This window comes from Pelodiscus sinensis, chromosome 2, assembly GCF_049634645.1.
Source record: "Pelodiscus sinensis isolate JC-2024 chromosome 2, ASM4963464v1, whole genome shotgun sequence".
Lineage (NCBI taxonomy): Eukaryota > Metazoa > Chordata > Testudines > Trionychidae > Pelodiscus > Pelodiscus sinensis.
In genome coordinates this window covers 101,770,938-101,785,115 of record NC_134712.1, presented here as the reverse complement: position 1 = coordinate 101,785,115, position 14,178 = coordinate 101,770,938, and the positions used below count along the sequence as shown (strand labels likewise).

The following is a 14,178-nucleotide window of genomic DNA, read 5'->3' as shown; positions in this document are numbered from 1 at the left end:
GGTTAGGAACCACTGGATTACGGGAGTGACTATGTCAAGTGAACCAATCACTAACAATAAACAGTAAAACGTAAATGTGGCAACAGGTTCAGTGGGTTTCTGAGTGACTTGAGGTAGGTATTTGAACTTTCAAAAAAGAGGACAACCCTGAGAGGAGTGTATCTGTATCAGTATCTATCAACTCACGTTGTATTAATGGGTTATATATTATATAAATATTGTATATTTGATGTATATATTAATACATAAATATTGTATACAATAATAATATATAATATAACATATTAATACAATGTGAGTTGGTAGATATTGATACACATACATTCCCTCTCTGGGGTGTCCTCTTTTTTGAAAGTTCAAACATGGTAACCCTGCTTGAGAGAGTGCTGGGCAGTGAAGTGTAGGGGAGGTTTCTTTGCGTTGGCATACTGGGCAGAGGAGGTTCTGTGGAGGATCCTGGACATGAGTCTGGGGATGGAGGGCAGGAGAGGGCACTAGCCAGTGGGTGAAGGTAGGCTGTGCAGTTGTGGGATTGTGGTTTGTGGGCAGAGGGAGTGGTGAGTACAGGGATTTGTGATGGTCACTGGACAAGGGAGCAGCACGGCACCAGGGCCGGCTCGAGCCATTCTTACGCCCAGGGCAGTGGGCGCACGATGCATGTGCAGCTCCGCCCCTGGTGCACGGCGTATGCACAGCCCCACCCCCCAGCACGCTGCGCACCTTACAGCTGCTATTGGGCAGGTGGCGCCTGATGGCAGCTCTAAGGAGCGCCGTGTACCATAGGTTGGCGCCCTGGGCAGCTGCCCGGCTAGCTCCCCCCTTAATCCGGCCCTGAATGGCACACAGCATAGGCCTTCCCCTGAGGAGAAGGCCCATGGTGGCAATGCAGGGCCAGACCAGCAAAGTGCATCTGGCAGGTCACTATAGACTGCATCTTTGCTCACTATAGACTGGGCAAAGCAGGGCTGTGCCGTCCCACCATGCCACACTGTCCCCTCCCCCAGCCTCTCCCAGGACTGACCTCCCACCATGCTCCATTGTCCTGTGGATGGGAGCCCTCACAAAGGTTAATCTGGGCTGTAAATGTCTGGGACTGTTGAAGGTGGGGGAGAGAATGGATGGGGAGGCCAGGAGAGACACCATTGCTAGCACTATACAGGGGCCCAGACACAACACATGGGGGAGAGTGGGTAACACACATTCTCTCTCTCATCACACAGCGTTGGGGGGGGGGGCACGTTAACTAGGATTGCAGGAGCAGCTGAGGCACCCGACGGGGCTTTGTGCAGCCAGACATAGCGCCGAGCACGTGGCTGAGGCGGGCGCGCGCTACCTGCCGCCGGTGCAGAGCGGAGACCTGAAGCCGCCCAGCAGCCGGCCAGCGCCAAAGGGCAGATTTCAAACGCGCTGTGACGTAGGCGGCAGGGGGCGCGCGCAGGGCTGGGGATTGGGCTGCGGGGCGTCCCGGGAGGGCTGCTGGGCACGTGAGGGCAGTGACGTGCGCGGAGGCGGGTATGTATAGCCCAGCGCGCGCGCGCGAAGGGCTGAGTGGGTCTTGCTTCCTGGCGGGGTGCGCGGCGAGAGAAAGGAAGGAAAGGGGAGTAGGCGGCGCGCGCAGGGGGCGGCCCCTCCCCTCTAGCACCCACGCGGGGTCAGCAACCCAGCCCCGGGCAAGGGCGGCCGGCGCGCGCTCTCTCATTCCCAGGGGGCTTTGCGCCCGCCGGCTGACTGCGGGAGCGGGTTGCGGGTCCTTGGGGCTCGTGCGCTCTGCCCCGCGCGCGCCGGCTTGTCTGCTCTGCCTGACGTGCGCTTGCGTGCGCCCGCGCCCGGCCCGCAGCGCGATGGAGCCCAGCGCCGAGCAGAACGCGGAGGCGGGAAAAGCCTCCGGCTCGAGACAGGTCGGTAGCGCCGAGCGCGGCTGCTGGGCGGGGGCGGGGGCTTTGCGCTGGCAGCTGCAGTGGCTTGAGATGCAGCCTGGGGCGCGCCTCTGATGCCCACCCCGTTTTGCAATGGTCGCTAAAAAGCGAGGGAGAATCCACCCTCCTGGCCTGTGCAGAGGTAGGGACCCTCCTTCTAAAGTTGAAGGGAAGTGGGGGCGCTGCCCGGGCTCTGAGCCAACCTCCATGTGTCTCTCCTACCCCCTTTGGCTGGGAATGGAGCACTGTGGGCAGGGGCGGCCCTAGACTAGCTGCCAGCAACTAGGTAAACCCTGCAATCAGCACCCCCACCTCCAAACCCCTTAATGATATTGTGCCACCATTTGCTGCCCCATTTAACTTGACGCCCTAGGCGACTGCCTAGTTTGCCTATCTGGACGGGCGACCCCTGACTGTGGGATAGGTCCCAGCCCTGAACTTCCCCTCTACGCGCACTCGCTCTCCAACCCCCTACACCAGTGGTCTCCAAGCTTTTTAAGCCCAAGATCGCTTCTGAATTTAAATCCGTCTAGGCTCTACCTCAAACCCAAGTACCCTGGTCCTGCTCCTTTGCTGAGGCCCAGGTTCTGCCCCCACCTCTCTGCCAAGGCTCCACCCTCCTTACTCTGTGAAGATGGGGGTAAAGGGGAGGGGAACAGAGTGACATCAGTGCCCCCCCCCTTGCCTCTGTCTCCCCTACTCTACACAACAAGCAGGAGGCTCCCAGGGGGCAGCTCTGAGGTTCTGGACAGGAGCAGCAGGGTGGGGGAGGAAGAGCAGTTGAAGTGCCAGCACCTGATAGTTTCCTAGCCAAACTAGTCTGGATCACCTGTCAGAGGCTCCAAGGTTTACTAGTAGATCCTGATCTACTGGTTGGTGATCACTGCCGTACACTGACTCCTGCAAGCCATGCTTAATGCCATAATCTGCACTCAGCTTTCTCAGTGTTTCAATAATCTTTTTAAAGCATGAAATGGGAAGATTTTCAAAAGTGTCAATTAAGTTCCAGGCATGTATTTACATATGGGAACTTGATGTGTACATGCAAACTGAGTTATTTATCTGTAAGAGACCCTGAGTTGGGGCATACATAACATTGTGTGTGTACACTTCAAATACTACTAACCTGGGTCACATGTGAATTGGTGGTTTCTACAGACTTTGTATCTTGTTACCAGTTCCCTAAACCATTCAGTAAATATAAAGCTACTTGTACTATATTTTACAGGATTATATCCTGCAGTAATACATAGAATAGTATAAAGGAGGATTAGAACTCTTTGAAGTCTTACTTTCCCAGCCCTGTAGTTGGCTTCTCTGTTGGCAAGGGTTGTAAAGCAAAGAAAATAAACCACAGGAAATAGCGGGGGGGCTTTATAATCAGCTCTGTATGAGACTACTTAAAATGAGTAAATTTATTAATGTAAGTTTTAGGGCTGTTAAATTGCAGGTAATTTACTAATCAAATAGTTGATGCATTTTGCATCGACTATTCAATTAGTTGATAGGGCATCTCTGCCTTTGAAGTGTAGCATACATTTGTCTTGCATTTTTCTGAGGCAGTGCTCTTATTTTAATGCTTGAAGAAAAATCCTTAGAATTGAAGCCTCATTTATGAAGTTGGAAAACTGACATTGCTTTGTCTACCATAGCAAACTCAAATAATGCATTTTAAAATGGTTGCTAAATGCACAAGGACCAAATTAAGTTCTACAGTCAAGTTAGACATTATTTAATGTCTGCACATGGCAGATTCTAGAGCAGGGCTACTCAACTTTGGAAGCCCTGAGGGCCTCAGTGATACTCAGAGCCCATGCAAAGCCCACAACTTAATTGTGGTTGCATATATATGCAAATAGCTTCTTTCACACTGATGTGCATGAATACAAAAATTAAGATGAGACTACACAACCGGCAGGCCCCATTTAAGTCAGTTCTGCTGTTATCGATAAAATGCAATATTTACCTGATTTCCATCCAAATGATAGCATTTTAAATGAACAATAACAGTCCAGTAATTTAACTACTAAAACATTTATCAACAGAAAACCATTATATTGACTCTCTCAGTTGTGGAGCATGTTCCCATTGGAGGCCATGTTCATAGGCTCTCACCTGCGGGCCCTGTGTTGAGCCTCATGTAAACCTAAATCACACCACAGGCTGCCTGTGGACCGCATGTTGAGTAGCCCTGTTCTAGAGCACATAAATCAAAATGGGATGCCTAACAGTGGAGATGTAAAATGAGTTAAACTAACCATGTACCTGTTAAAAATCCTAATGGTTACATGCCCAGCCATTTTTGGCTGGGTGTGGTTAGAGAGGGAAGGGGTGGTGTAGGGGTGCTTCTCGCCCTCTTCGCACCCCCCTCCCTTCCCGCCCTGCCACACAGCTCCCAGGGAGCCACCTACCACCTCATGCTGCAGAGCCCCCAGCATTAGACTTATACTGCAAATCCTGCAGTGCCTCTGGCTCCCCAGGCGCAGGGCCAGGACCTGGCATGTGCCTGCAGAGCAAAAGAGTTTAACTGGAGCAAACCAATAAACGGATGCTTATTGGTTAACTGGTTAAACTCTTATAGCTCTACCTAACAGCAGAAAAGTGGCAGGGTAATTTTTAAGACCTCTTAAAACAGTGGGGATTTCAGAAGATGACCTTCCGAGGTCAGTAGGCAACCCAGATGAAAGGGCTGTCTGGTTTTAGTGGGAATGTAATGTGCTGTTACTAGGGATGTTAAAATTTGATCAGCTAATTGAATAGCTGATGGAAATTCCATCAACTACTCTATTAGTCTGTTGGAGGGTGCTTGCTATCTTGCTGCACCTCTCCCTTTGAAATGTACAGGAGCTCCCAGTGGGGTCCCAGTGGGTACCTGTGATGGTGTAAGTAGAAATGTGAAAGGTTAACTAGTAAGCATCATCTTCAATGGGTGATGCTTATCAAATCTGATTAGCCAGTGAGGGCTGGAGTTGTGCCCCACCTGTCAAGGGCAGGGGTCTGCTCCAGCCCTGCAAGGGTTTGCTGCAAACAGGGCTGGAGCAGCTCCTGCCTCCTGCGGGAGGGGACTGCTCTAGCCTAGCCATGGTGTGCAGGGAGAAGGGGGGTGTCACTCCTGTCACCCCTGAATTGGTTAAACATGTTTAACCAGTTAACCAATTAAATGGGATTTTACAAGCTATCCCTATGGGGCATAAGGCCTGAGGTGCCCCCCCCCACACACACACTAGTAGTGGGAACCAGAGTGAGCTAGTCCTAGCCTGCTCTGCTTCCTACTGCTGGTGAATGGAGGGAGTGGTTCTATCTATTCTCCTGAGCTCCATTCCCCCAAGCAACATGGAGTCAATTGGAACCAGGTTGATCCACTTTACTTTGCTGCTGGTAGTGGGGAGGATTGGCCCAACCCTTCTGTGGGCACTAGGGATGTGAAGGACTAGTCGACTATCTGACAAGCAAATGCTTATTGGATAGTTGACAGGCTATTGGAAAGAGGCAGCAAGTGGAGAGGGTACTTCAAAGCACTATCTGGAGCCAGACCCTGGGCTCCGTGTGGCGCTGCTGCTTTCAAACACTGTGCAGCCCTGGGCCAGCTGTAGTGTCTCCAGGCCCCACATGGCGTTTCAAAGCAGCAGCGCCCATTGGAGTCTGGGGTCAGCTAGGGACTTCCCCCACTGACTCTGAGCTCTGTGCGGTGGTGCTGCTTTGAAATGCTCCATGCAGCGCTTTTGCCTTCAAAGTGTAGCAACATCCCTAGTGGACACCAGGACCTGATAGTCCCCTGGGCAGCCCTAGGCCCCACAGGTCCTCAGGTGGTGCTGCTGAACAGTTCTATGGACAGGATGCCCCTGTGTAGGGTGCAAAGTCTAATCCATATCCTTAAGAGGATAAATAGTAAATGTATAACGAAAGTTGCAGTTTTATTGAAAATGGCTTGACACAACTAAACACTTGGGGTTATCTTAACAAGCATATAGTTATGATCTTGGAGTCTGGCTCACTCACTTTTGTGGATGCTTCACTGGTTACCTCAATATTAAGAACAATGGGTTAACTTAAACACCTGGCATAGTATTAATTTTACCAGGGGAGCATTCACCAATCATCTTCAGTAGCTGCAAATAGAATCTAATGCTGGTTCCCACAGTAGTTGGCATTTGTCCTCTAGTTGAACAGAGAAATAATTGGTGGCAGAAATTTTACCGTGGGAAAGGTGAACTCTTGTCATGTGAAGTACGGTGTGAATCAGTAACTTTCTCACGCTTGCATAGTATTGTGTTCTTGGTATCCCTGTTTGTCTACCATTGTTTGCTGTCCCTTGGTGGCAGTGTAACTAATGGTTTAAAAAAGCTTTAATGCAGGAAATAAGTATTGACCTAGGACAAGGAAAGGTGATAAATATTCTGTTCCACAAAACAATAGTCTTCCTGGATCAGTGCATTATGCCCCAAGCAAGGAAATTCTAGACACCTCTTTGATTGATTGAAGTAGAATTTGTTCAATGCGTACAGCCCTTGAAGAACCATTTACATATAAAAAACTTGTGTAACTACCTGTGCAGATTTTCCAGCTGTTTGAACGAATGAAATCACCAGGAGCACAAAGTATCACTCTTATCACCTAAAACAGTTGTCAAAGCACTGAAGCATTCACCTATGGTGAATGATAGTATAATTTGTGAGGTTAAAGAAACACTTGTCCAATAAGTGAATTGGGAACTCTGTTAGAATACAGTTGCTTCCTGACCTGCTTAAAATAGTTCCAGTGTGTGGTATAGAAATAAGCAGGGCTTGACAAACGGCGACGAAACCTACTTGCCAGCCCCGCACTGTGCATGCATGCGCAAGACCCGCATTGCGCATGTGTGTGCCGCCGGTGAACAGGGCGACCAGCTGAAATCTGTTCATCACTGGCAAATAGATTCAGTGATTTGTCAAGCCCTGGAAATAAGAGAATGGCGGTCTTAACTAAGATAAGGCATATGCAGGTCTTCAGCCTTTATAGATCACTAAAGATCTAGCTTTTCTAAAGATAAAAGCCATATTGTAATTGTAGTGTAGTAAATCAAAAACTAGATTAAAACAAAATTTGTTAATCCTGTCCTTAGGAAAGACAAGTGGATAGCTTAAATTACCCTACTCCATCCAGAAGTTTAACTGCTTTCTATTAACTTCTTGTTTGTTTTTGTTTTTTGTTTGTTTGTTTTTCCCAAGAAGTACTTCACAGGCAATGTAAGCTCAGCCCCAAGACAGACTCTTAAAATGATTCAACATTCAGCAACAGGATGCCTTGTTGGCAGGGTAAAGGAAGTAAGTATTAAGATGGAATAACTCTACAATCTAATCTGTTGTAGTAACTTAATTACATGTATGATGCAATTATAGTACTATCTACATTAAAGTGCATATGATATCTATAACTGTACAGCCATGGTCACCAGTCAGTCGATCATGAGGCCTCGACCGGTCGACCGTGAGGTGTTCCGGGCCCCTCATTTTCTCCACCCCCAAGAAGCCCCACTACCTACCTCCAGTGACAATGGAGGTAGTGGTGGCTTCCTGCTGTGTGGATGGAAGTCTTGAGCTGCATGTCACTTCCAGGGGTTCTGGAAATACACTGGCTGCTTCCTTGCCCCAGGTCTGTGGTGTGCTGGGAACTTATCGGGGAGTCCCCAGAGGCATGTGCGGAGGCTTCCCTGCTCCGTGGGAGGCTCTCACAGGCCCCGGAGGAAGTGTGCGACGGGACTTCCCTGCTCCACGGGAGGGGGAGTTGGGCGCAGAGGGGGCATGCGACTAGGGCTTCCCTGCCCCACAGGAGGTGTGCAACATGGCTTCCCTCCTCTACATGGGGAGGGGTGGAGGAGGGAGAGTGAGTCCTGGGAGAAGACGGGTGCAGGGGACTCGGTCCCCCTGGCACCCTGTTCCCTGCCCTCCCAGCACCCACCCCACCCTGCTGCAGAACCCTGTTCCCTCTCCCCTGTCCTCAGCTATAGAACCCTGCCCCCATTGGCACCCTGACCCCTGCCCCAGTACCCACTAGCACCCTTCCTCACTACCATGTTCCCTGTTCCCACCAGCAGTGTAGGGGCCACATTAGTGAGGCTTGGGGGGGGGGGTTTGGAGGAGTCCTTTTTTCTTTTTATCTCACTTGTGTGGCCCCATCTGACTTTCCTGTGGGTCAGTGACCCCTGACTCAGAACAGGTTCCCTGCCCTTCTCATATATAAAGACAATGTACAAACTCTTTGTGTTTGTCATAGTATTTTATTTAAAAATGAAGCCTGGCCAACAACCCCCAATTGGGGCCAAGCCCCCATCTGGCCACAGCATCATAACACTCATGCACTCCTCTTTCCGCCAGACCCTAGATCCAAGCCCATCGTACACTGGAACCCCTTGCCCTGAGCCCCTCACATACCCCAACCCAGATTCCTGCACCCTCACATCCATAAGCCTGTGGCTTGTTTAGTACCCCAACCCTAAGAACATAAGAACGGCCGTACTGGGTCAGACCAAAGGTCCATCTAGCCCAGTATTCTGTCTGCCGACAGTGGCCAGCACCAGGTGCCCCAGAGAGGGTGGACCGAAGACAATGATCAAGCGATTTGTCTCCTGCCATCCCTCTCCAGCCTCTGACAAACAGAGGCCAAGGACACCATTTTATCCCCTGGCTAATAGCCTTTTATGGACCTAACCTCCATGAAATTATCTAGCTTCTCTTTAAACTGTGATAGTCCCAGCCTTCACACCCTCCTCTGACCCCAACACTGCCTGGCTTGGAGCCCCCTCCCCGAACCAGTGTCCCTTTCTCCACCTCTTCCTGCATCCAGATTGCTTCCCACAGCTTTCACCTCTTCCCACACCCAAATCCCTCATTCCCACCCCAGAGCCTACACATCCTAGCTCAACCCAGCGAGGGTACAGCTAGATGGCAGGAGTTTTTCAGGATTCCAGAGAGATCCCAGAAAAATTCGTCTGCATCCAGGGATGTTTGTTCCTCCGCGCTTTTTTTTTAGTGGAAGAGCAAATGCGCTCTTTTGGTAACCACTGTATTCCTCTTTCCACGAGGAATAAGGGGGCTTCCAAAAGAAGGGTTTTTTCTGACTTTTGGTCCAGTCTAGACAGGCCAAATGTTGGAAAAACCTTTCTACAGAAGAATTGAAGGGGGGGAAAAAAAAGCAATAGTATAAGGGTTGGGGATAGCAAGTGATGGGGAGGAGGAGAATAGAGGGTGGGGTCTTGGGGGAAGGGTGGGGTAGTAGATCTTGGCTTGTTCTGTCATTTAAAAAGTGATCTTGGGTGTAAAAAGGTTGCAGACCACTGCTGTACAGTAATTACTTAACTTTAAATAGCCAATCTAGTATAAATATTTTAAAGCCTTTGAAGGCACTTGAGAAGAAATGCTCGGTAGTGCAAGCAAGTTGTCAGTGCTGAGTGTTTTGTGAGTTAAGCTTTTCCTGTAGGAAATCTGGAGGTGAATTGGAATGCAGTTGTATCACACTCAAAATACAGACTTCTGCACCTATAGAAATAGAAACGTCATATGATGCTGTTGGTATAGCATAGGTGACTGTAAATGTATGAAGACGTGTGAATTGTCAAGGAGAAATGGTATCTGTGGAAAAACAAACTTACTGTGTTACAGCCTGCTAAATGTTCAATCAAAAGGAAACTTTGGAGTGATCAGCTAACTGCAAAGACATGCAAAGCTGTTTTAGGCTCAGAACAGGAAAATGAAAATCTACAAGGAGTTATTCAAGCTGTTGATCTCATGGCAAAAAGTATGTTGTCTTATTTTATGCTTCAAACAATATGCCATTGCTAGAAATTTCGTGTGTGTCTCGATACTACTTGCTTTATGTATGCTACTGAAAGCAAATAATGGGCTTAAAATTGTTAAATTGGCGCTTGCCAACTTTAGATAGCAACACTTACCCATTTTAATATGATTCATGCAGACCTACCCAGACTTCAAAAGTTTTACACCCTCACTTAGGCTATGTCTACACTGCAGAGTTTTTGCGCAAAAGCTCTGCAGTTTTTTGTGCAAAAACACATGGAGCATCCACACTACAAGTGCTTTTTTGCACAAGAAGATTTACAGTACCTCGCGTAAGCTTTTTTGTGCAAGAGTTATTCCTTTCTATGAGGAATAAGCCTTTTTGTGCTAGAGCTCCTGCGTGAAAAGGTGTGTGGACAGCAAACAGGTTTCTTAGGCTGTTTTTACACATCAGAAAAAGCACAGGTGCTCCAATGGCCATTCTTTGAATGGTCATCAGAGCTTTCCTGTGCAAGAGTCCATTCAGTGTAGATGCTCTTTCGCAAGAGTTTTTTGTGGAAGATCTCTTCCGCCAAAAGGCTCTTCTGCAAGAAGCCTGTAGTGTAGATGTAACCTTAAGGTGCCTTGGCCAGTAGTTTGTAAGGCTCACCAATGTTTAAACTTTAGGAGTTGTACTTTGAATTAACATGCTGTCATAACTGAAGTCATACTACCACTTGCCAACCAAGTAATTAGACTGATCTCCTTTTAAAATAAACTGTTATAGGATGAGATTATCTGGGTTCTAGCTGTGTGGTTGGTGTCTTGGAAGCTCTCAGCCTTTGCAGCTTATGAGCCTGTTCTTCCAGTACTCATTTTGAAAGTGGCTCTGTCCAATTTGCCTTGCAGTTAAGACCGTTTCTGCAGTGCATGTTGTGACACTCTTGAAGAGGCTACAGGAAATGCACAAACCTTATGTCAAACAAATTAGTATAATCCTGAATTTGACCGAAGTGTCATAAAATCAAATGTCTCAAGTTACAAGTAAGGCCCATTTGTTAACTAATCCAGTGGTTTCAGATGGTTGGAATGGGTTGTAGAATACTGACATGACACATACTCAAAGCATATTATGGAGCTCTTATATTTAAACTTTTCTAATCTCAATCTTAAAAGTAAAATCTTATTTACATGAGTATTGTTCTTACAGAAAATCCTTCCTCTCGGTACTGGAAGGAAGTGGCTGAAGAAAGGAGGAAGGCACTGTATGAAGTTCTTCAAGAAAATGAAAAGGTATCTAGTCAGGTTTAATCCCTTTTTACTCTTCTCCCCCCCCCCCCCCCCCTTCTCTTGGCTAGATCCTACATACAATTTTCTTTTTTTCCCTAGCTTCACAAAGAAATTGAACAAAAAGATGGTGAAATTGCCCGTCTAAAAGAAGAAAATGATGAACTAGTATTACTTGCAGAACATGTGCAGTACATGACAAATATGATTGAGGTAAAGTTGCGTAACTCTTCAATCCATAGTGTTACACATCTCACTGTCCTGTCCTGTCACAGAATAAAATCAAGACTTCTGTTTTGAGTGTGAATTACATTTTTTTTAATCTGCACAGAAAAAGTACATGGTCATATGGTCCGTTTACTATGCTGTGAGTGCTGGCCCAGGAATGGTACCAGAAAATTAGTTTAAATGCCCTAGATCACTTTAGTCAGTTTTACACTATCAACTTGCCCAATACATGTAACAATGACCCTTCTCATTGTAAGGAAAGAGCTGGAGTTTCTCAGCCTGGCTGTTTGGCTGACAGACATTGTATTGGAGGGTGGTATCCACCGCCACATGTAGGCAGAAATCTGCTGAAGAGAAGGCAGGAGTGACTCTGCCTAAAAGGCAGACAAGACCTCACATTCAGTGATAAGACTGGGGATGTCTCAGGACGTGTCTTGGAAAGATCTCTAGTGCTATTTTTTAAATGAGCATGACAAGTTAATCTTTCAATCTTGTCCCTTGCTTTTTGCCATTGGCTCCCAGTTTAATCCCTTTGGAGACAGAATACTTAAAACAAAGTGGAACTCTAGGGGAGTGTACTTAAGTAATGGGCTCAAAAACTTAAGGCATAGGTTTTGATAGACTAAGGTGTTCTAATTCCCCAGACCCACAACTCAAGAAGGGGCTCTCAGATGTGGTCTACAGATTCTGGCTTGACCTGCAGGGGTTTAGAAGCTTATAGGGCCCAGGATGGGGTCCATTTTTAGCCCTCCTTCCCTAGAAGAACAGGGCCGGATCATAACAGTAACTGTTCAGCCAAATGCTGTGACTCTTGATAAATGAAAGATAAATTGCTGGTGATTTTGAGGAAATATTTGGATTCCTGACTAGAATGCTTCCAGTGTGACTTACCTTATGACTGTTTGATGGGGACTTTGAAGCTGGAAGTTACCCCTAAAGATTGAGAACTTCCAACCTAAGAATCTTAGACCAGGTTTTTGAAATGATTCAGATGTGTTCAGTGACATAAAGGCTATATCTAGACTACGGTGAAGATTTGAAAGAGGATATGCAAATTCTATGGGAATTTGCATATCTTCTGATCTCACTTTCAAAAGCAGAGCTTAGACAGATTTTTTTCGGCCACCCCCCCTTGTCAAAAAGCCACACAAACCTAATTTTTTGAGGGAAAGTGGCTGTTCGGGGGGTAGGGGGTGCCGCCGAAAAAGCCATGTCTAAACTTTCATTTTCGAAAGTGAGATTGGAAGAAGATATGCAAATTCCACAGAAATTTGCATATTCTTTTGAATCTTCCCCGTAGTCTAGTTGAGCCGGAAGGATCTTACCAGCTCTAATTTAATTCTTTAACATTTCTTGTACACAGATTTATTCATTTCATATTTACTGTCCTATAGAATTATAAGGCCACCCTAAACAAGGATAAAAGAAAAGATTTTGTCTAAACTGATGTGTACAATGGAGGTTGCCATTCATAATGTAATGCTTAATTTGGAGCCCCATTTTGATAGAAATTTAAGCTGTTAACTCTTGAATGCTCTAACACTGGTTCTTACGTCTCTTAGAGAGAGGGAATCTGTTGGTAACTAAGACAAACTGTTCTGGGTTACCTACATCTTCAGCATTTTGTCATCAGCTCTTCCAGAATCAAGAACCTACATGTCACTACTGAGCTTTTGCCTCTGGTTTGGCAGCTGTGAAACTATTTGTAAAGCTCTGATATGAAACTTTTTATAGCAATGTAGTGTGTGGAATGAAAACCATATTAAGGGGGTATTAAGTTTAACCTCATATAGTCCCTTAAACATATGGAGTTTGATATAAAATAAATGTGGCCTTAGATGCCTAAAAAATCTGGTGGACCTTAATCTTAGCAAGCCAGCTGTAATTTGCAACACTACTGCATTGGGGGGGCCCACTGCTTTTAGTAGACTGTCATTCTGAGGCATAACTTTATCACTTGATGGCTTGGCTAACAGTGTGAAACTGAATACATTTAGACTAGGCAATGAGAACTTTCAGTGTTTGCTATGGAAATAAAAATGCATACTTAAGCATTCTCTCATCTATCTTTTAGAGACTAACTGGGCAGGCACCTGATGGCCTTCAGTCACTGAAAAATCTAGACTTGGAAGAATTTGAGAAGGAAGATGAAGAGAGTGATACTGAGGGTGATGTAGATTGTGATTCCGAAGAGCTGCCTTCACAGGTTTCATGTGCTGCTAAGGAGGATGCTACTGATTCACCTACAAAGATAGCTAAAAGTCTGTGAAAATGGCTTGGCAAACTTGAGTGGCCAGTGTACATGTGGCTTCCTATTTTAATTACTAAATGACTGAAAGAATACACTGCCAAAGTTTACCTCGGATATAAATTAAGTCTTGTGGAAGCTTTAAATGTTCACAATGGGTTTTAACTGGTAACATGTAGCAATGGAAATAGCTGTATACTATCTAAACAGGTGTTACAGACTGAATGTGATCACTTCTACAAAATGGAAATACTATGTATTTCTAATGTAAATAGTATCTGTTGCTTTTACATGAGAATGTGTACTTGATAAATAAACTCTACCAAAATACTCTACCTCTTAAAACTTGGTGCATACGGGGCACATCGTTAAGGTCCCATTTTCTGGGAGGTGTAGAAGCGTAGTTGCTGAATAAACAACCTATAGCATAAATACTGGGTATAGTGGCAGCTAGTTCCAATGTTTCATGGGACAGTTGCGAATAGTGCAAACTAGAATTCAAAGGTAATGTTCTCTAGGACAGCATTTTTCAGACTTTGGTTGTGGCGCTCCGCGGGTTGTGGCGCTCCAAGGGTAAGTCACTGGCAGACCCATGTCACTTGGTTTACTTAATGTGTCCATAAGCTGGGGAGCTGCAAGGCTCCCCTTGGTTGGGAACAGCAGCCAATGGGACTTGCAACGCTCCATGGCTACAGACACATTAAGCAAAGTGGCGTGGGCCTGCCAGTGGCTTACCCTCGCACCCCTG

At 46.5% G+C, this 14,178-nt stretch overlaps 1 protein-coding gene across 3 annotated transcripts; it reads left to right on the top strand.

Moving 5' to 3' along the window:
- Positions 1-1,491: 1,491 nt before the first annotated feature.
- On the top strand, positions 1,492-13,761 carry GMNN (geminin DNA replication inhibitor). 3 transcript variants are annotated; one of them, XM_075921138.1, is made up of 6 exons: positions 1,492-1,512; positions 7,127-7,219; positions 9,554-9,689; positions 10,878-10,960; positions 11,057-11,167; positions 13,257-13,761. In XM_075921138.1, the coding sequence occupies exons 2-6, from the start codon at positions 7,172-7,174 to the stop codon at positions 13,449-13,451; spliced, it is 573 nt and encodes a 190-aa protein (XP_075777253.1). In that variant the 5' UTR covers positions 1,492-1,512; positions 7,127-7,171; the 3' UTR covers positions 13,452-13,761. The 3 variants fall into 3 exon arrangements, with proteins under 3 accessions (XP_075777253.1, XP_075777251.1, XP_075777252.1); XM_075921136.1 differs by lacking the exon at positions 1,492-1,512 and adding an exon at positions 1,535-1,898 and having other exon boundaries at positions 7,124-7,219; XM_075921137.1 differs by lacking the exon at positions 1,492-1,512 and adding an exon at positions 1,536-1,898.
- The last annotated feature ends 417 nt before the right edge of the window (positions 13,762-14,178 follow it).

Bases quoted from the DNA above. Each gene is read 5' to 3' on its own strand.
- GMNN (XM_075921136.1), top strand. From the start codon at position 1,842: ATGGAGCCCAGCGCCGAGCAGAACGCGGAGGCGGGAAAAGCCTCCGGC. The intron at 10,961-11,056 runs GTATCTAGTCAG...TTTTTTCCCTAG, and splicing joins TTCTTCAAGAAAATGAAAAG to CTTCACAAAGAAATTGAACA. The intron at 11,168-13,256 runs GTAAAGTTGCGT...TCTATCTTTTAG, and splicing joins ACATGACAAATATGATTGAG to AGACTAACTGGGCAGGCACC.